This window comes from Lynx canadensis, chromosome E3 (genome assembly GCF_007474595.2).
Source record: "Lynx canadensis isolate LIC74 chromosome E3, mLynCan4.pri.v2, whole genome shotgun sequence".
NCBI classification, from domain to species: domain Eukaryota; kingdom Metazoa; phylum Chordata; class Mammalia; order Carnivora; family Felidae; genus Lynx; species Lynx canadensis.
In genome coordinates this window covers 6,560,846-6,582,394 of record NC_044318.1, presented here as the reverse complement: position 1 = coordinate 6,582,394, position 21,549 = coordinate 6,560,846, and the positions used below count along the sequence as shown (strand labels likewise).

Sequence of the window (21,549 nt, the reverse complement as noted above, 5' to 3'; positions counted from 1 at the left end):
CCAAGCTGCTGGTGCAAAATTGTAGGGCTTCCTGGAGCCACATGCTCGTCTCAGGGTAGGCTGAGATGCCTGGGCAACACAGGTGGGGCTCTGTGCTAGCCTTCAGCTGTCGGACAAAGCCTAGACCCTGTTCACCGGGATTTCCCTCTGCCTTGGTATTCTCCTACCCGAGGAGGCCTTGTTTTCAAAAGAAAACATGGGGTTCCCCACTCCACAGTGTCTCCCCCTGCTGAGCTTGCAAAGGCTAGTGGGAAAAGATATTCTCTGCAGATTTGTTGAGAATAATGGAAGATTCTTCAATGACTATTTACCAAAAACTGACCTTCAGCGCCTCTAGTCAAGCCTTCAGAGGCCCTTCTTGGGATCAATTGTTCTCGCTACAGAAAAATTGACCCTGGGGCTTAGTACATTGTACTTGTTGGCTCCGGAGCTGGGCATCGGTCGTCTACTTCAGTCAAGGGTTGGCTCCACTGGTGGTGCCCACACGCTTTAAAGAGTGCCATGGTATATCAGACAGAGCAGTGCCTTTGCATTAGCCAGGATGAGTGTGAGTTCCAAGCCCATCACTTTCTGATGGTACGCCCTAAGGCTGTTTACATAACCTCTCTGGGACTCGGTTTTCCTTACTGATGAAATGGGGCTAAGCCTACCAGCCACTCGGTTGGTATAGAATTAATAAACTTAAAACCTGAATAACGTTGGCCAACACCACAAATATCTACTCTGTTAATAATAACAATTGTGACATTCATTCCGTGACCTCAGAAGAATATAACACTTAGTAATCCATCTTGGATTTAAATCAAAGAAAACAGTGATATATCACTTTCCCAAAGCTTCTTGAGAAAACAGGGGCTGTGTGTGGCTGTGTGTGTGTGTGTGTGTGTGTGTGTGTGTGAATACAGATGTATTATGGGGTAGGAAGGGACGCTACATTTCTGATATAACTCTGGCATTCACTAAATTCTGGCAATTACACTGATATTTATTTTCTGGTCAGAGTTCCGCAGGGAAGGCCAGTATGATGAAGGAGAAAGAATAAAAGAAATGTAATTCACTGGTTAGGAGAGAAACTGGAAATATTTTATTAAAAAATAGTCCAGAAGATCCAGATGACCTAGCCAAACTCGAACGTGTACAAGGCTGGGTCAGCTTAGTAAAACACTGTAGGTGGCCACTATGGCAAACAGCCTTGAGGGACAGCTGCATCCTCAACACTAGCACACCACTGCTGTCTCCCGGTAAACTTTTCCAGTTTTTCATCCAAGCCAGATTATACTGCGAAATCTCCCAATGAACATGTAGCCAGTTCATTCCATTTGTGAACCCAACAAAACAGGCCTGAGGTCTAAATAAAGCCAGCAGTCCAGCAATATGCAAACTTCGGCCTAGATGAGGAATCAGCAAACCTTTTCTGTGGAGGGCCAAACAGAAAGCATTTTCAGCTCAGTGGGTTATACGTCTGTTGCAATCACTCGGCTCTGCAAAAGCAAAGCAGCATAGACAACACATGAATGAATCAGTGTGGCTGTGTTCCAATAAAACTTTATTGACAAAAACAGACAGTGGGCCGGTATGGACCCATTGATGATAGTTTGCCAAATTGTGTCCTGGCTTAACGCTGATACTAAAGGCCTGGAGTAAGGAGGAGAGAAGAGGGAAAATGGGTTGCTGGTGAGGGGCTCTGGGTCCCATGGATAGTTGGACCAGGAAGAGAGACAGCCAAGGCTCTGAAATCCAGGCAATGCTTCCAACTCCCCTTTTCAACCCCTGACCAGGTCCCCTCTAGTCTTTGTCAAGAACGTCAGTGGCTCAAAACAGGAGACGGCCCCCAAATCCAAGGACTAATGTCCTTGCTTCCCTTCCGCCTCCAAACCATCACTCCTAGAGTCAAGGAGACTCTTCTTTCCAAGCCTGCCCACCTTCGTGTTCTCTCTCCCTTTGGTAAAGCCACCAGATGGGTGTCACTCAGAGACAGTGCCTGGAACCTCCAGCAAGTCCTTGCATAATTGCTAACCCAGCCCCCACTTGTAAGACAAGATGGGTAGAGGGGAGGAGGGGACGGGACCCACCTCCTGTCATTCCTGTACCACGGTTACCACTGCTTTTCTTAGTAAAAAAAAAAAAAAAATGGTAGTTAATTTCTTCCCCTAAAAAAAGGCCAGGAACAATCTCTTTAAATTACAGTGTTACAACGTGAAGCAGAGATGCATAAGTCAAATACAATTTGGGTTATAATTAGCGATTTCCTTGTAGCAAGTTTCTCTGGGAGATCTAGGCTTCCTTAGTCAGCTTGCCAAATGGGTTGAGGCCCTTTTCACTTGGAGGGGCCACTGGATACCCTGGGGTTACAGGGGGTGTTTGGGGGAATGGGAGGAGGGGGTGAGGGGAGATTGTGTGCGTGGGTAAATTGAGGCAGTTTTGAGCTAAACACAGAATTACGGGGACAGAGATTATTAACACATTTGTCTGCTACAACATCATGATTAATAGCAGGGAATGCCATTTAGGTAAAATAAACTACTTCTGAAGGGGAAGTCACACGATGTGGGTTTAGGAATCTGCCAGACCTCTACTTGCATTTATACTCCTCCCTTTATCAGTTGTATGGCCTTGGGGCAAGTTACTTAACATCTGTGCTTCTGTTTCCTCATCTATAATTCTGGCACCGTCCCATCCATCCCTTGATGGGCTATGGAATGTGAAGAAAATGTGCTGCCTAGTGCTTGGCTGGTGGAGTGAATAACGGAGTGGATTCTGGAGTCCGATTGGCTGCCTCCAAATCCCTGCTCTGCCCTTTTTGGCTTTGTGATGTGACCTTGGGCAGTCTCCTTGATTCTTCTGTGTTCTGGTTTTCTCACTGAGGAGACAAGAGGTCACTTAGGGTACCCACCTCTTCTGGATGCTGTCAGATTCACTCAGGTCACGCACCTAAAGTTTTCTTTTCTTTTCGTTTTTCTCTTTCTTTTTCCTTCTTTCTTTCTTTCCTCTTTCCTCCCTCCTTTCTTTCTTTCTTTCTTTCTTTCTTTCTTTCTTTCTTACTTTCTTCCTCCCTCCCTCCATCCCTCCCTCCTTTCTTTCTCTTCCTTCCTTCCTTCCTTCCTTCCTTCCTTCCTTCCTCCCTCCCTCCCTCCTTTCTTTTCCTTCCTTCCTTCCTTCCTTCCTTCCTTCCTTCCTTCCTTCCTTCCTCCATCCCTCCCTCCTTTCTTTCCCTTCCTTCCTTCCGTCCTTCCTTCCTTCCTTCCTTCCTCCCTTTCGAAAGAGATAGAATCCAAGGTAGGCTCCATGCTCTGAGCTGTCAGCACAGAGCCCGATGCAGGGCTTGAACTCACAAGCCGTGAGATCATGACCTCAGCCAAAGTTGGACACTTAACCTACTCAGCCACCCAGGTGCTCCATACACCTGAAGGTTTTAATATCACCGCACTGGGTATGTAGCATATGCTCACTAAATGCTAGTTACTGTTACCAAACATTAATACATGATAGCTGCCTCTTCTTTTTTTCAAAATTCTTTTCAGTCCAAGAAATTTCTAATTTGTTTTTCTCTATCTACCAATCATAATGCATAATTACATTTTCCACTTTTAAAAGACCAGGGTAGCCCAAACTTTCCAACTTGTGTTGTTTGTAACTAACTCTATCATTTTTTTTTTAAAGGAAGAAAATTGACTTTTTGCCTCCAAAACAAGTCCACAACCCTTAAGGCTTCAAATCACCTTGCTCCCAAAGGCCTGGTTTGTGTGGATCTATAAAGCCTACAAACCTTGATCTCCTGAGAAACATACTTGTCCAGGTAGGACACTGACATCACATAAAAATCAGGTCCTTGAGCCCAGATACGTTCTGTTCCTGATGTAAGAGGATGGGCTGTTGTCTGGATTGTAGTGACCTTCTCTCCACAGTCCAGGAGGTGGAGAACCCTTAGCATCCGTGGGGGCTCCATTCTGGTGGGCTCACCTACCAGGCTCACCTGCCTCACAAAGGTCCTTTGTGCTTCTAAGGAGGCAGGGAGCTTATGCAATCACTCAGACTAGCTGTACACACAAGGTTATAATTGGACGATCTGATCGCCTCTGTCCTTTCCAGGGATGAAAAAGGCAGAAACCCGGACTCCTTAGTTAGAGTATTTTGACCCAGGAGTGATTCAGACTAGAGCTCGTTGGAATATATAATACTACTGAATAAGCACAGCCTCCTCAACCTAACCAACAGGATCAGCAGGAAAGAACTAGGTAAAATAAAGACTCTTTAGAGAAGTCTGGAAGCCTTAGTGAGAGTAAGGCCCTGAGGCCTCTGGCTAGGAAGTAAAGCAGGTTTTCAAAGAGAAATGAAGCTCCAGGTCATACATCCCGATCTGCTCCTAAAGTCACCAGGCTTTGTCCATTTCAATGCAGAGATAACCAGGAGATAGAAAGGAAAAGAAAAGAAAAGAAAAAAAGTAAGATGGCCACAGAAAGGACATACAGAAAGTATGATCCATAGGGAGGGGAGTGGTGCAGTGGAAATTTTCTTTGGGGATGTTCTTGCTGAGATATTCACCGTGTGACTCAGATAAGTCACTCACCCTCTCTGAGCCTTGCTATCATTCACAAACAAAGTAGGTAGACAAGAAGGTCATTTCAAGCTCTAACCTACTCTGACTCTGCATTTGTCATTCAGGAGCACCCAAGCTGTCTTTTTTTTTATGCACCTGTAATGAAGGGTTAACACTTCCAATTTTACCTCTTGTTTAAAAAAATAAGTTAAGACCCCAAGACTAAGTCGGGGGTTATAAACTCACTATCTTCAGAGGCTGGGCAGATAAAAAATAAAACAGGACTCAACAAGAGGCCACTTAAAAATCCAAATGGCTGCTTGCTCTTGAAAAACATCAACAGATACGGTAATGTTGGGTCAGCAATCCAATACGGCAATGATTAGATGGGCGTGTGGGGGCACACCTTTGGATGGTCCATGGGTCCTCTAGACTATCAGTGTCCCCACCAAGGGGTCACATAGCACCAGGTCTATGGTTTTAAAATTCCTACGTTAATGAAGAAAATTAATGATTGCTTTTACCTGTGTCTCCATCATAAACCGATCTCTCTCAAACAAGTACGTTACTTGCGTGGACCTGAAAATATCTGAGTTTCGGCCTTTAACTTACGTGATCTCCGTCTATCTGTACAATGAGAAGACAGACCAGGTGGACTGTTCGGTTTCCTCTGGCTCTAACCCTCCAAGGGTCTGTGGCCCAATCAACCAGGATCTCTCAGTTAACAGAGCATAGCCAAGCACCTTCTCCAGCCAAGAGTCCAAACAGAGCACAGAATTTACATGAACTCACTATGAACTTGTAGAATGTATGGCCACCAATTAGAGCATGAGCTGTGGTTGGTGATGAGTGATTCACATACTGTCCACAAAACAGAGGAGTGCTGGCATTCTAAGTTCATTTAAAAACAAACAAACAGGGGCGCCTGGGTGGCTCAGTCGGCTGATCATCCGCCTTCGGCTCAGGTCACGATCTTGCGGTTGGTGAGCTCGAGTCCCATGTCGGGCTCTGTGCTGACAGCTCGGAGCCTGGAGCCTGGTTCGGATTCTGTGTCTCCCTCTCTCTCTGCCCCTCCCCCACTTGCGCTCTGTCCCTCAAAAATGAATAAACGTTAAAAAATTAAAAGAAAATAAAACAAACAAACAACAAAAAAGCACAAGCAAAAGCAACAAAACCACCTAATGGGGCTATGAGCCATGTGACAGCAATTAGGTCCTTCAACACCTAGACCAGCCATTTGTTCACCTCATGGACGGCTCACTTCATCTTCAGATTATCCAATCATTAGCCTAACCCTTTAGAATTACACAGTGTGCTAATACTTGCTCGAAGAATAACATCTTAATCAAGGAGGGAGACTACTTAGTCATACTGAGAGGGTAAAACTTGACAATGAATCTAGGTGTGAATAAGCACAAAACACCGAAATGGAGAGTAAGTCAAGGTGAAACATTTCAAATGGCTACGAGAGTAGCAACTCTAAAATGACAATGAGATCTCCCTAAGGAAACATTAACTCGGTCTCAAAATGTCTGATCTTCCCTTATTTAGCAAAAGCAACATGGCTTTGACCCTACAAACTAAACTTCAATTGTATCTTTCCCTAATAAATCTTAGCCTTGTTTGTACATGGCCTAGAGCTAATTAGGTCAATGACTAGCTTGTACCAATCAGTCGGACTCAGACCTGAGTGGTTGAAACCTACTTGTATAAAAGTCATTCTATGTAAGAATTACCTTTATTTTCTTTTCTTCTAAAAATTTTTTTCTTTTAATGTTTATTTATTTTTGAGAGACAGAGAGACAGAATGCAAGTGAGTTGGGGCAAAGAGAGAGGGAGGCACAGAATCTGAAGCAGGCTCCATGCTCCAAGCTGTGAGCATAGAGCCCGACGTGGGGGTCGAACTCACGAGCTGCGAGATCATGACCTGAGCCGAAGTCGGACGCTCAGCTGACTGAGCCACCCAGGCGCCCCTATTTTCTTTTCTTACAGTTTATTTTTATTTATTTTGAGAGTGAGATAGAGAGTAAATGGGAGAGGGGCAGAGAAAGGCAGAGGAAGAGAGGGAGAGAGGGAGAGAGGGAGAGAGAGAGAAAATACCAAGCAGACTCCGTGCTGTCAGCACAGAGTCCGACATGGGGCTCGAACTCGCAAACTGTGAGATCATGGCCTGCATCGAACTCAAGAGTCGGAAGCTTAACCAACTGAGCCACCCAGGTGCCCCATGAAAATTACTTTGAAAACCAATGTGGGGATTTGGGCCTTAGTTTCACTCTTAACACGCAAGAAGTTACACAACTGTTAGGATGAATTTATTCTCCCCCAAAAAATGGTTTGAATGGAAAATTAAGGACAAAGGAGAACACTCTGATTTCCCATTATGAAAGATGGGACTTTCTCATAATTATAATGGTTTCTATGGTAGAGGCTTTGCTGTGTGCCCATCACTGCGAAACCCTTCCGCGACCTCACTGCTTCTCTAAACCTCACATGATCAAAGGTGGTAGGTGAGGCTTGGAGTGGTTACATCACATGCCAATGGTCCCCAAGAGTTGATTCTTTACCGCTTCTCTTGATTATACCTAATGGCATTTACCCAGGGCCATTTTCTTCGAGCTGTCATGGGAGTCATGAGAACCTTCACCTCCACCGGATTCCAAGGTCATAGCCCTGTCCTACAACTGGACATTAGACACGTGGGTCTCGGATGATCTCAGCTATCCACCCCTCTCAGAGTTATCCTAAGATGGGCTTAATCATGCCATGTGGCTCCTCAGGATTGGGGACTTTGGTGAACAGACTCTTTAGAACAGTAATATGGCCCTGGTATTGGGTAATAAAGGTCTTTAACTTGTCCTGTATGCCATGGCCCATTCAGTTTAATGCTATCCCGGAGACAGAAGCTTAATACTTGGCCTTGTGAGGGGACAAGGGAATGTTCCTGTGTCCTTAAAGTAAATGTGAACCTTAGGCAAATAGAACCTGTGTGGACAAAACAGCTCAGCCACACTGTCATCTGAAAAGACAATTGTGAAGCCACCGAAATGTGTTATTGGAGTTTGCTCAAGGCACAGGTCTCAAATAAGAGCACCTGCTAAGCTTGTAATACAGGACGTGCTGGGGTCCACTGGGGCCCTCCCCAGGGCAGGATGGGTGATTCCCAGGCAAAGCGTTCCTTTCTGCAGTACTGGGGATACCTTCTGGGCTCTGTGCCCTTCTGAGTTTTGGTCTTGAGTCTGACACACCTGGTGTAGAGCTTTCACTCCTACTTATTAGCTACAATGACCTTCAGGACATTCCTTGCCTCAGCTCCTTACTATAACATGGGGATGATAGTGCCTCATACGTACTTAAAATTTTTTTTGGTAATAGAGGGTCAAGACAACTTGAGATTATGTGTGAAAAGAGCTTGGGACATAGTCTGACACTCACTGAGCAAAACTATTATTTTTGAGATTGCTATTCCCCATCTCCTGTTTCGCTGTGGCTACCCACCCTATTTTTAGACAGACACCCCTCAATGATTTGGCCAAATTTTAAACATGCACAGGTGAGGCCCAAGTTCTCCAGCAGGGAGAGGAACTCTCCGGCGTTCTACAAGGCGGCTCTGAGGGTTGGTGGGAAGGGAAGAGAAAGAAGTTTTGGAGAAGGGCAGAACCCCACTGGAGGAAGGGAACAGTAGGGATAGTAAGAGCTGAGAGGTCAAGTGACCAGCCCGGGACCTTTCAGCTTCTGAATAGCGGAGCAGAAGGTCTAATGCCAACAAACCTGGAATGTAAGTTCTTCACTGACCTGCCACTTTAAATCGGAGAGCAGGGCTGAAGAAACAGGCCTGGCAGAGAATTCTGGATTATTCGCCCAGGCCTCAGGCACTGGTCACCTATGCTGCCAGCCGGGAGACCCTCAAGGGAATAGCCTGGAGGTCTGAGGAAAGAGGCCAGGCTTTGACGTGACATAGAATTGGTGAGGCTCTCCACCCTGTCACTCACAACTCTCCCAAACTCACGACGTCTTTGCCTCTTTGCACCTGTTTCCCCAGTGTAAAATGTGAGTACTGGTATCATTTAAAGGGGTTGGTGGGAGGGCAAAACAAGACGATGACTGTGCAGTGCCCAACATGGACCGTGGACCACAGCAGCCTTCAGTCAATGACAGCACACCTCCCTCCCCTCTTCCCTGACAGCAGACTACTCTCAGATTATCTTCTCTTGTTAGAGAGAGGGGGAAGCCATGGGCAAGCACACGCAGTCAGAATGGCCATGAGCCGGGAGCTGGATGGCACACCGTTGAACAAGGGTGTGGGTGGCACGCCTTCTCAGGTACTGCCTGTGGGGGTAGCTGAACCGCCTCCACATTTTAGATCCATGTGCCTTTTAACCACTCACACAGAGACACCCAGGGGTAGACAGCAATCTCTGCGCCCAGCTGCTCACTACAGCCTAACAGGGAATAACAACACTGCAACATAAACCCCAGAAATAGCCTCAGTTCCCCCAGTGAGACACCTCTGCATGTAAGATCGCAAGCGAATGTCTACAAGAATGAGCTGGATCCCAAAGCGTGGCACAGAATGATCTTCCAGATGCACAGTGTGCCCAAGTGGGTGCTCAGTCGACTTCAGTTCTGTTCTTTGGGGAAGAGGAATTAGAGATGCCAAGATTTGATTCAGAGACAGAAAGACAGGAGAGAGACAGAGACAGAGAGAGACAGAGAGGCAGAGAGGAGTAGACAAGCAGGCTGCTACAGACTAAATGTCTGTGTCCCCCCAGATTTACATGTGGAAATCCAACCCCCCCCCCCCGCAAGGTGATGACATTGGGAGATGTGGCATTTGGGAGGTGATGAGGTCATAAGGTGGAGCCCTCATAAAGAAGCCTCAGAGAGCCCCTCGTCCCCTTTCACCACGTGAAGACACAGGGGGAATTTCGTCCCCACCAGATGTGGCCACTGCCACCATCATGATCACGGACTTGTCCGTCCCAGAACCAGGAAATAAATGTCTGCTGTTTATAAGCCACCCAGTTGGTAGTATTTCTGTTCTAGCAGCCCGAATGGACCAAGACACAGGCATATGCTTCCACTGGCACAAAACGTTTCTGGAAGGAAATACAAGGAATTGGTAACTGTTGTTTCTGGCAGGGAGACGAAGAACTAAGAAATTTTGGTTTTCATTGTACACCCTTTTCTAAAGTGTGGCTTTTTTAACCACAATCCTGAGATGCTTTCAAATAATAATAATAATAACAATAACAATGATAATGATAATGATAATAATATCAACAGCAGCAGCACCCAGTGAACAGAAAAGTACACTGAGTTTTGCCCGTTCCTCAGCTACACAACTGGCTTTAGAAGCAGAGCCAGTATTTAAAGGGATCAAAACAGGAAGTCATCACCAACTAATGTCTTCACTTTGTAAAGGTATTAAAGAAGTCTGGAGACCCAGTTGCTGCTTTAGTTGGAAGCAGCTGAGGGTCAAGGACTCAGCTTCTCAAGCAGCTCTTGTCCCTGTTAACAGAGCCCAGAGCTCGGGGATCTAGCTGTAAGACCCACATTGTTTCTCCCATCAGTTCCCAGAACCGGTGGGAGACTTTGAAACAGACTGCAGAGGTGTTAAAAATAGAAGTTAAGTTGCTACTGGAGATACATGGAGAATTCACTACTTGCAAATCTCTAATTATAAAATGTCAAGAGTAAAATACCTTGTCAGGAACAGTATCTAATATAATACAGTATTGGGTCTGTCAACACAGTGATCCGTGATGTGTTTGGAGGCCTACATTAAATAGACATCCAGCAGAAAAATGTCCTGTGGGGACTCATCTCAGCCCTTGGGGAACAGAAAGGATGACCTGGTAAGTCTTTTCTGTCTGTACTTTCTTTGCTCAGCTCTGGGAAGCTTTGGGAGCTCTGGGTGCATCCTGCTTCCCTTCTACAGATTCTGCACTTTGTGTTAAATCATGTGCATATATTAGATGTTCTTGGAGCCTACCAGATGGATGGATGTTTTCTCGTACCCAAAACTACTCGGTTTCCCAACGAAATGATGTCCTCGACAGTGCCCTCAGACTGGCATTAAGCACCGTGCACAAAGGACAGTGAGGGTGATTCCAGACACAACACTACCCTATGGGGGATAACTTAGGCATGCTAATACAGGGCTATGTATTCTAGGGTTGGGAGAACATGGGTCTGACCCACTTGGAGGGTAAATTATTTCCTTGAGTAATGCAGAACCTGCAGTGGAGAGAGGGGTACGCTTAGTCAATGTGTGAGGATACAGAGACATTTTGAGGCAAACTCGTCATAGACCATGTTCTGCTTGGTCGGGTCATGAAAGTCCAACTGAAAAGTAGGTCATGGGCAGCAGAAGCACCTTCCATACCGGCCAAGAGAGAAAAGCATATGCATGGAATCATTTGTAGTAGAAAACAAGATGGCCCCTTATATGCTCCTGCTCCTCCCCAATGCTGGGTAAGCCCCGTTGCTTCAGTTTATAATGGTTCCTCTTTGAAACTTCCTGCAACAGTATGTACCCCACCCCGCCCCCCGCCCACCAACCCCAAACATGGCTGGAGAAAACCAAATGGCCAGGTAACTAACCCTCCACAAATTCACACTCTGTCAGCTCCGAGAGGAACTTGTTGCCCCTCAGATACTCTAGGAATCATCTGAGCCAGACTCCTGACATGTTTGCTCAATTTCAGGAATAAATCCATTGCTTCCCCAACTCCTCTGCTTCTCTCTGTCAGCTGATAGTGACTTCGTCACTGAGAACATGAAGGCAACAGAGAAGGAGCTCCTCACAGGATCTCCTGACTTAAGATTTCTCCATGTGCTGGTACATTCACTCCTTCTTCTTGCTATGGTCTGAATGTTCCTGCCTCTCCCTATTCACATGTTGGAATCCTAAAGCCCCAGTGATGGTGTTAGGAGCTGGGGCTTTAGGGGGTGATTAGGTCATGAGGCGGCACCCTCATGAATGGGATTGGCATTCTTAAAAAGGAGACCCAGAGAGCTGCCTTGCCTCTTTCACCATGTGAAGACACAGGAGAAGGCACTGGCTATGAACCAGGAAGGGGCCCTCACTGGACCACACTGGCACCTTGATCTTGGACTTACAGCCTCCACATTTGTGAGCAACACATTTCCGCTATTTATAAGACAGTCTGTGGGATTTGGTTACAGCAGCCCAAATGGACTCAGATGCATCTCTTCTGTCTCAAAACTGAAATGTTTCCAAATGTTCATAGATGCCTTATTTGTAGCGGCCCAAAGCTGAAAACAATCCAGGTACCCATCCACAAGTAAGTGGATTGACAAATTGTGGCACATCCACGCAATGGTTTGCGACTCAGCAATGAAAAGCAGTGAGCTACTGATACATGGGACAAGTCAGATGAATCTAAAAGCAATGACGGTGAGCCCCGAGAGAAGCCAGGCAAAAAGAACCCATAACATTTGATTTTGTTGCTATAAAATTCTAGAAATTAACAACTAAGCTAGAGTGAAAGAAGCAGATCTGTGGGTTCCCCCGGGAATGAGGTAGAAAGATTGCAGAGGGGTATGAGAAAACTTTGGGGGTGATGGATATGTTGGTTACAACATCTGTACGTACGTCAACACTCATCACATTTCACACTGTAAATACAGAGAGGTTATTGTATGTCAGTTATATATTAATAAAGCTATACAAAAAGTATGTCTTCTTCTTTCCTAGACCACCTGCTCTATTTGTACACCCTTGGTCACCTGAGTCATCATTCCCCAGCTCTTGTTCCCTGTCCCCACCACCTGGCCCCACAGGCACCTTCTCTTTGGCATAAAATAGGATCCGAAATTGATTCTTGTACAAATTGCTTCCCTGAATTCTTACGCCCCTGAGTTGTTGTCTTTTCTTTCTCTTTACTCCAAGTGCTTATGACGGATAGTGCACTCTACCTCCAATCATTCCCATTTATTTCTCCACTCCCGGTCCCCTGGCATCTCTCCCCAACACTGTAGGGGCACTGCTTCTTCTCTGTCTCCAGTGATGGCAACTTCAGTAATGTCTTCTGAATTTGCACCTGCCAGGCTGCCCCGACAACACTCTTCTGGTTCAATTTCCACACTGGATACCCAGGGGATACCCCGTTCATGTCTCCCTTGGCTCCATGCCTTCCAAACCTCACCGCTTATGAGTTTTTCAAGGATCTGCCTGCCCTTTTCTTCATTCCCTATACTCGGCAAATGTATCTACTCTGGCCTCTCCATACAAATGGCTCACCCTTGGCTCTGACCGGATTCTCTGTTTAATACCTCTAGTGAGAAGATCCAAAGCACCTTATCACTGACTCTGGTAGGCCCATCTTTGGTCTCTATATTTGGCTATGGGGCTCCTCCGTGGCTCCATTCTCAGCTTCAGACACTGAACGAATACAACCCTGTGCAAACCAGGGAAAGAGAGTGATTCCCAAGGGTCTTTTCCCTAGGAATGTGGTATGATGTCTGGAGCTGCAGGGACCATCTCAGAAAACTAGAGAATGTAGTTGAGCAGGAAGAAAAAGAGACTGAAATGGATCTTGTTGGAACCTAACAGGTATGTGCCCCACACCAAGCTGTGTCTAAAGTCAGCCCACCTCTAAGACTTCTTGTTGTAAAAGTCAATACATTCCCTGCTGATTTTCTGTTACTAGCAACCAGAAGATTATGAAATGTATATTCCTTCAACCATGATGTGGAGGGACATCCCCCCACAAGTGTCCCATCACAGAAATACACTAAAGCCTTAAACATCTATGTTCTACAGTTTGCCACATTACAATCATAATAGAACGGAGAGTACGCCTGCTCACTGTTTCACAGTGCCGCAGTGCCTGGGCCACTATGGACACCCAACTCCCTGTTTAACTTTGTGTTGATCTCTAAAGAGTTCTTTTTGTGAGAGAAGGACATTGAGCATCACAACATCCCAAATGGACTAAGATCTCTTTTTAGGTATGCATCATTAACCCTTCTAAAATTTCATTTTATAACTCTTCTGGCTTAAACTCTTTTCAACGGTTCCCATTGCCCCTAATGTGGAAGTCTATCCACTGATCAAATCTACCAGGCCTGTGGGGTATGATCCCTGGTGACTGCCCCATTCCATCCTTTGCCACTGCACCCCCAAACCTTCTTCACCCTGGCCTCTTTTTAAATCTTTGAATAAGCCAAGATCTTTTCAACCTTGGCATTACTGGCCTTGATATTCCTTCTGCCTGGAAAGTGTGTCTTCTCATCTTAACATCTTCTTAAAGGCATCATCCTAGACTACTCATCTGCAGGCAGTACCCATAATCTTTATCCTCCATGGCACCTGTCGTTTTCTTAAGAGCAGGTATCACAGTTTGTGTTTATACAAGCTGTTTGAATGACACATGCTCACTCTATGACTGTCATGCAAAGTTATAAGAGGGAAAGGATCATTTCTGTTCCATTCAACCACATCGCTGGGATGAGTCCTGGCCACAGTAGATGCTTAAAAATATTCATGAACGAATGAATCTTCCACAGCAGGTTAGTACACTTGGCGTGAATTGAGGCTTAATAGATAGTGTCTGATTGGGCATTATTACCCCTTTTTTAGTCCTAAGATAACCTTCTGAAGCCCTACCATCGTTGACTGTCACAGAATAACCCAAAACAAATAAATGGCAACACCATCACTATAACCTGGTAGTCAACACAATAGTAACAAACACCTGCTAAACCAGCAAACCCATTAAATGAACGCATCCCTAAGTTTGAACAGCCAGCTATTGACAGGCAATAGCAGCACTAATCACAAAACTCCAAAGGTGGAAACAACCCAAATGCCCATCAGTGAATGGAGGTACAAACAAGAGTGGCATATCCATAAAATGGAATTATATTCAGTCACGGAAGGGAATAAAGTACTGATACGTGCTACAGTGTGGATGAACCCTGAAAACATTGTATTAAGTAAAAGAAGCCAGTCACAAAAGGTCGTACATGGTGTGATCCCATTTTTTATGAAATGCCTAGAATAGGCAAATCCATACGGGCAGAAAGCACATTTGCAGGAATGTGGATCGTCTGCTTAATGGGTAGAGCGTTTCCTCCTGGGGAGATGAAAATGTTCTGGAACTAGATACAGTGATAGCTGCACTGAGCTGTGAGTTTCTCAACCCCACTGAATTATACACACAACACTGGTTGAAGTGGTAAAATTCACCTCATAGACGTATTTTACCACAATTAAAAAAGGGGAGACAGGCAACACACAATGTTAGAGTGTATACTATTTTTAAAAATCTCCGAACCTAACCTCCAAACGTAAAACCCTCCTGCTTCAAACCAACAAATTCCTTCACAAGTTCTGGTTTTTCAGAGGCCTGGGGGCAGGAGAAAGAGGCACAGTTGCCTTCCATCTATAAAATGTTCCGGACTACAGGCCTGGTGTGCTTGTAAAGAATTCCTCAGAACCTCTCAAATGTACAGATACATCTTGTGGTATATGCGGGGTGATTTTAGGCTATGCACAAACGAACAAGTGTTTAATTTTAACAATTAGTTTTCTTTAGGCTTATCTTTGACTAGTAGCCAACAATGGTGGTTTTTAACTTATGGTGGTGAAAAAATGCATCTTTTTTGTTTGTTGGCTTGCTTTTAATCCCCGGAATGCATTCACATGCAATGAAATGTACTCTCTTTGGTGCATAAAGTCACGTAAACAAACAGCCACCATCAAAATACAGAAGATTCCATGAGCCCAGCAAAATTCTCTGGCGCTCCCCTTTGCAGTCCAGGCCTCCCCCACCCTAGGGCTCCCAGAAAACACAAAAGAACACAGGTGAATCTCAAAGGCATGAAGAAGGCTAAGGAGGCTGAAGACGACAGGGGCCGACATGGGCAGGAGCTGTGACCACGCACGAGGTCTCTTTCCGGGGGACAGAAACATTCCGAAATTAGACTGTGCCAAATGGTTGCACAACTCTGCAAGTATACTAGGAATCGGTGATTTGTGCACCGGAAACTGGTGAATTTTATGGTATATAAATTATATCTCCATAAAGCTGTTTAAAAAATCACGCAGTGTATCATCCTACTGAGAGGACAGGATTCCAGAAAAGGGAGAACAACAGGAACAGAAATTAGATGAGAGTTTCCCCTCACGAATAAAGTTAAGGGAAAAAGCATTGATTTCAGTAAGCAACATGAGAGGAGGCCTGCAGACAGGTGAATTCTACGAGCCGCTGCGACAGGGGCGGGCTCAGGGGTGGCTCCGCTGCAGGAGCCTCCGTGGGGTGGGGTGCGCCCGGCCGCCACTGCCCCCTCCCCCCTCCCCGGGACCGGCGCCCACTTACTGTGGCGGTGCCGGACACGGTCTGCGCGCTCGTGTCCGCTGCGCTCTGCTCGGAGTGCGTCTGGGCGGGAGGATACAGGTTTAACGTGTGCTCCGGGACGGTGGTCTGGCCCGTGTACTCTGGTGCGGGGTGGGGATGAGGGGCCGTGTATTCCGCGGGGATGCCGTTCTGGGGGGGAGCAAACTGGGCCGAAGCGTAAGGCTGAGCCATGGTGTCCGGGGCAGCTGCTGCTTCCTGATTACCCTGGAAAATCAGAAAGGGGGAGACAAGGCGAAACACCGTGAGCGCGAACCAGGCAGAACCTCTCCCTGGGGCCCAAGGATGAGCGCTCCCCCGACACTCTGCAGGTGCCAGCACTGTGCCAAGAGCCTGAGATGGATGCATCCCACTTAATCTTCACCAGACTCTATAAGGAAATAGTACCTGTCATTTATATAGACTTAACCCCATTGCGCAGATGCAGAAATCAAGGCTCAGAAAGGTGCAGGGAAGTCACATTCCCCAAGCCATCCAGCCCCATAGCCAAGGAGTGGGAGGGTCTGTGCCCTGCTCGATTGGATTTTTCTGGCAGATCCTCCTTATTTCATCCCCATTTTGGAACATGTGAGCATGTAGTTGTCTCCAGTGACAGCAGAGACTTGATTTGATACTTAAAATGCCAAGAGAGAGATTAAATTGAACGTGTGTGTTCTTGAGAAGAGACACAATTCATCTAAGCGTTTGAATTTAATCAAAGTTTTATGTGACTTGGCTCACATAATGGGATGGAGGGGTCCTTTTAATGGTCACAGTGTGTGTGTGTGTGTGTGTGTGTGTGTGTGTGTGTGTGTGTGTGATGTTCCCAGTGCCAATATGAAGCAGCCAATGGAAAGTCAAGGCCTAATTTGGACAAAGATGGCACTCTGTGATACTGTGTTCACCATTTTAAGTATCTTTTCAAAATGCTGGACTTCACTCAGCCTCATTAGTCAATGCCTCCCCCCACCCCTTGCCTTTTTTTTTTTTTTATAAGCACAGAGTATTATATAACAATTCACCCTTCCAATCTAGGCAAAACATGCAGTGTGATAATTACAGTCAAGTCAAAAGAATTAAAAAAAAAACCTGAATTCAAATGCTTCCATTTCAGGAAATATCTATCTCTCTCCGCCCCACCCCTACCCTTATAACTCTACTACCCTACACACACACACACACACACACACACACACACACCATCAGAAACCGTAACCCAGGGGGCCAAATTTTTCATGGTCTCAAGAGATGGGATTGCACGGTCAGAGAGAGAGAAGCTTAGCAATTAAGCACACCAAAGAGCTGCCTCTTCCATTGTCTGTGGTCAATTAGATGTGACTTCAGCCCTCCTATAATGATACTAGGGCAAAAATGTCAGGATTGCTCACATCTCCTCAGTCCCCGCCACCAACATTTGAGAACCTCTTCAGCTAAAGCAACTTGAGTGCGGCAAAAACATTATGACATAGAAGGGGAGAAAAAAAAAGTTTATTCTTGGAGCAGCGCACAGAGCTTGTGCATTTGTTTAGAGGGGACCTTAATTAGAATGTTAAAGATGACACTTTGAAGAGAACGAAGCTTAGGATAAGTTTAAACCATTTTACAAGTGAAAACATTCCCATCACGCCCTTTCCTCCCCCAGCTGAACGTCTCCAAATGCCTGGGCCACTGGAAGCAGAAACGCACAGCCATTGCTTGCTTTCTAGCATCTTTTCCTAGCGTCTGGGGCTGAGCAGGGTCTGCCTGCGCTGTGGCTGGATCCCTGCCCATGGAGAGTTAACCCTGACCTTCTTCAGGAAGCCACAGGGGACACGCAGGGTCCTTGCTGCTCAGTGTGCTTTTGTCTTCTCTTCAAGAACAGCACCTGGTTTTCTTTTAAGAGACACTTCCACTCTCAGCCCAGAGAGCACAGATGTGGCTGAGACCTGCCTCAGATTACCTCCAGACACAGGACTCCCCGGCTAATCGGAGGGCTATAAAAACAATTCAGTCCCCCGGTGGCCCCTTGAAACCGGACCACCTAAAGCAGAAGCCACACCCAGCAGACGACAGAGCCCAGAAACTGAGAAACAAGTGAACTGAGTCCTGGCGACATCATATCAAGTCTGGGATCCAGCTCTACCTGTGGTTAGTAACACCACTGTTTGCTTTCCTTCCACGCATCAGTAAATGTCTCATTTCGTTTAAGATAGGTTTTTTTTCCATGTTACTTACAACCAAAAGAGTCTGGACTAAGAAGAACAAAAACATCCTCTCCTGTTTATAAGCCAACTTGCACCCTTCTACTCTACAGGGCTGCTCAAGCAACATATCCCTCTGTACACAGATTCCAGGCAATGCTGCTTCTCTTTGGCTGATCAGACCTTGAGAACCCTCCAAAGGGAAATTCATTGTGCCAGATTCTACTTCTGGCCAAAGGCCTGTTTCACTCCCCCCTACCTTCGATCTGGCGCATGTTTGAAACAAAAGTCAGACTTGAGAAAACTCCAGGGGTGGCCCCAGGGGGGAGTATGAAGTGCCCAGCAATGGCAGGGAGATGGTCACATAAAGAAAAGCTTTCCCTCCTGTGTCTTCAGCAGAAAACGGTTTTATGGCAACACCTATGCCCATGTGGCCTCTCTGCACGGCAGAGCAATCTCAGGAAGAGTGACCTGCCCGCCCTTCCCTGCCCCCACCACCAGGTTTCCAAAAACCATCAGAGGCTTAATCTTAGGATCTGGGCTCTCTCTGCTTCAAGAGGAGAGGAGCCTGCCCTCAGGAAGCTGACGGGTGCTCCAACTCTCAACAGCATCGACTCTACCCATTCACTTGCCCCTGTGCCTGGAAAGCCCTCGCTACTCCCTTTCCTGGCTAGTCTCGACTGCCCTTTTGGGTCCCTGAACAAGTCCTCCAGCCAGATTTCCCTGACACCGAGCCCACTTCAGCTGTGTGTCCTCTATGCTCCCCTGGAACTTGTGGCCACATCTCACATGACTCCTAGGGCTGCCACTGGAGAGAGTCCTAAGGGCTGGGGATAGTGTCACATTCTACAGTGCCTATCCAGGGTCCCACAGCATGCTAGCTACAACGTAGGCATTTATAAGCACTTGCTAAGTGAATGCATGCTTGAATGATGAACTTTGGGCTCTGTGGAGCTTAGCCTGGCAGCAGGCCATAGGGTGGGTCGGGGGGAGTAGGAAAGGGGTTGGCAAATGACCCATGAGACAAATCTGGCCCACTGGTCGTTTTGTAAATAAACTTTTACTGAGACACAGCCATGTTCATTGTGCTATAACGGCAGAGTCGAGTAGCTGTGAGAGACCCACAAAACCGAAACTATTTAACCATCTTGCTCTTTGCAGAAAAGTTTTCCAATCAAGGTGGTCAAGATATCACTAAATATGGGGGTGTCAATTAAGAAGCCACCATCGCATAAATAGTTTGGGCAGGAAATAAAGCCGGAAGTTAAACCGGGAGAGAGTGAAGGGGGGTGCATTCTCCCTATTCTCCCTAGAACCAAGGAGGGACGCTCAGCTATGAAGATGGCACCCAATGGAGGAGTCAGTCTTCTTCAGAACGTGGTTTCCATCTCTGCACGTCTAAGCACACACACATGCAGGCTTCACTCTCAGCACAGTGGGCTACAGAGGGGGACATCCATGAGGGCCTCAGGCTTCTGTGCTCAGGGGAGAGGCATCCCTCTCCTCACAGGTGCTCAGAAGGCACCCTGATGGATGCTGCTTTCTTCTCAGGCCTGGAAGGCGCCAGGCACTGTGCTGGGGGCTTTAAATCAGTACTTCTTTATGTTATGTTATGTTATGTTCTATGTTATGTTATGTTATGTTAATTAATTTTAATGTGAATTTTATTTTTGAGAGAGACAGAGAGAGAATGAGCAGGGAGGGGCAGAGAGAGAGGGAGACACAGAATCCAAAGCAGGCTCCAGGCTCCGAGCTGTCAGCACTCAGCCTGATGCAGAGCTCGATCTCACGAACTGTGAGATCATGACCTGAGCCGAAGTCAGACGCTCAACCGACTGACCAGCCAGGTGCCCCTGCATCAGTGTTTCCTACACAGGGTGACCGCTCCCTGGGGGACAGGTGACAGTGTGTGCAGACACTTTTGGTTGCCAACAGTGGGGGGAAAGTTTGCCGATGATGTCTAGAGGGTAAAGGCCAAGGATGGTGCTGAAGCCCTACAATGCACGGGACAGGCCGAGCCCCAAGTGTTCACTGTGCCCAGACCCGGATTCCCTGCTCTGCACGCACATGCTATATCTTCCATCCCATGGTACTTTGCTGTGGAGTACCCTGCAGCCCAGAACTAGGACGGATTTTGCAAGGTCACGGCAACAGCTCTTAGAGAAGCTGGGAGCTGAACTACAGCCTGGGTATCTCTCATCTGCCAAGGCTATCTGCTGGTGGCAACATTCATTCCCATTTTTAAACATACCTCTCTCTGTCATACATACACCTGTGGCCTCAAGACCTGCAACTCACCCTCCAGGAAGGCAGGTGCTGGGGGATGTGGGACAAAAATACCCGTGTCCCAGTAGCTGGATTAGCCCCTGGGGAGGGTTAGAGCAGAGGCCTGGGAAATTTGTGCCATCTAAGCTCAGAGCTTCATGAGGCTCTGAGGCCATCCTAGGAAAGAGAAGGGCCAGCTGGGGACAGGCTGCCAACCTCTACCAAACCTTGTGCGTTCTGGCACACCCAAGGCACTGAGCCCTAGGGTTGTGTCCGTGGCCACCCAGGAGCCCATGGGTAGCAAGCATTTGGGTCCACGGGGCTCTGGACTGTACTCTTGTTCCTGAAGGCCTCAAACAGATGTTAGTGGGACCTCCCACAGTTACTTGTTAACACTGACAGCCATTCCAGAGAGACCCTAATTAATATTCCCAACATTTGCAATTTGGGCTAATTACAGCTAATATTTAATTAAGATCATTGTACTTCCTGTGGAATTATTTTTCACCTTCAAATGGCTTCAGAGATGTCTTTGTTTCCTCCCTAGTGATGTTCCTGGATTCTGAGCTTGGCTGAAGTGTGTTTTCTGGAAAAATACATTTGCGTTAAGGGCGCCTTTGGCACTCCAGGTCAAGGCAAATCTTGGGCACGTGAACAGGATCCTGGTTGAAAGCTGAGGCCAACTTCACGTAGGTGACAGTGACAGACAAAATTATTTGGAGCGTTCCGGCTAGACATTCCCTCATTTGTAGAAGCCGCCTTTCTTCTACCTCCGATGCCAAACCCCCACCTTTCCCTAAATAAGTGGAATGATCACAGAGATTCTGATATCTACTGAGTCAGGGTGCCTGTGGGTGTTCCGAGGTGATGAGGAGGGTGATTCTGCCTTTCACAGAACCCCCACATCACCGAGCAAGTGCTTCAAGAGATCTGCAAACCTAACATCAAATTTTCAGTGCCTGGACTTTCCTAGGTTGCTGACAAATACACAATTTTTTTTTTTTTTTTAAAGCCAAGACTGTTTTAACATCCACTATTGCTGCTGCAGAACCGGACAGAAACTTCAAATAAAGAACATTGATTAGGAACGTAGAGGAAACTTCCTTGTCCTCAGTCAACCGAGCCTCAATTAAAGCAGAGACTCAACAACAGCAGGCTGATGTGGGACCCCATCATTACCCGAGACACCCCAATGGGTAGCTTG

The 21,549-nt window shown here is 46.6% G+C and overlaps 1 protein-coding gene across 12 annotated transcripts in view; it reads right to left on the bottom strand.

Annotated features, from left to right (window-relative positions):
* RBFOX1 (RNA binding fox-1 homolog 1) overlaps positions 1-21,549 on the bottom strand; it is a 1,462,962-nt gene that overhangs the window by 166,081 nt on the left and 1,275,332 nt on the right. For all 12 annotated transcript variants that reach the window (XM_032591615.1, XM_032591614.1, XM_032591620.1 and 9 more), the window contains one exon: positions 15,886-16,128. In XM_032591615.1, coding sequence (XP_032447506.1) covers positions 15,886-16,128 — 243 coding nt within the window. The remainder of the gene's footprint in view (positions 1-15,885; positions 16,129-21,549) is intronic.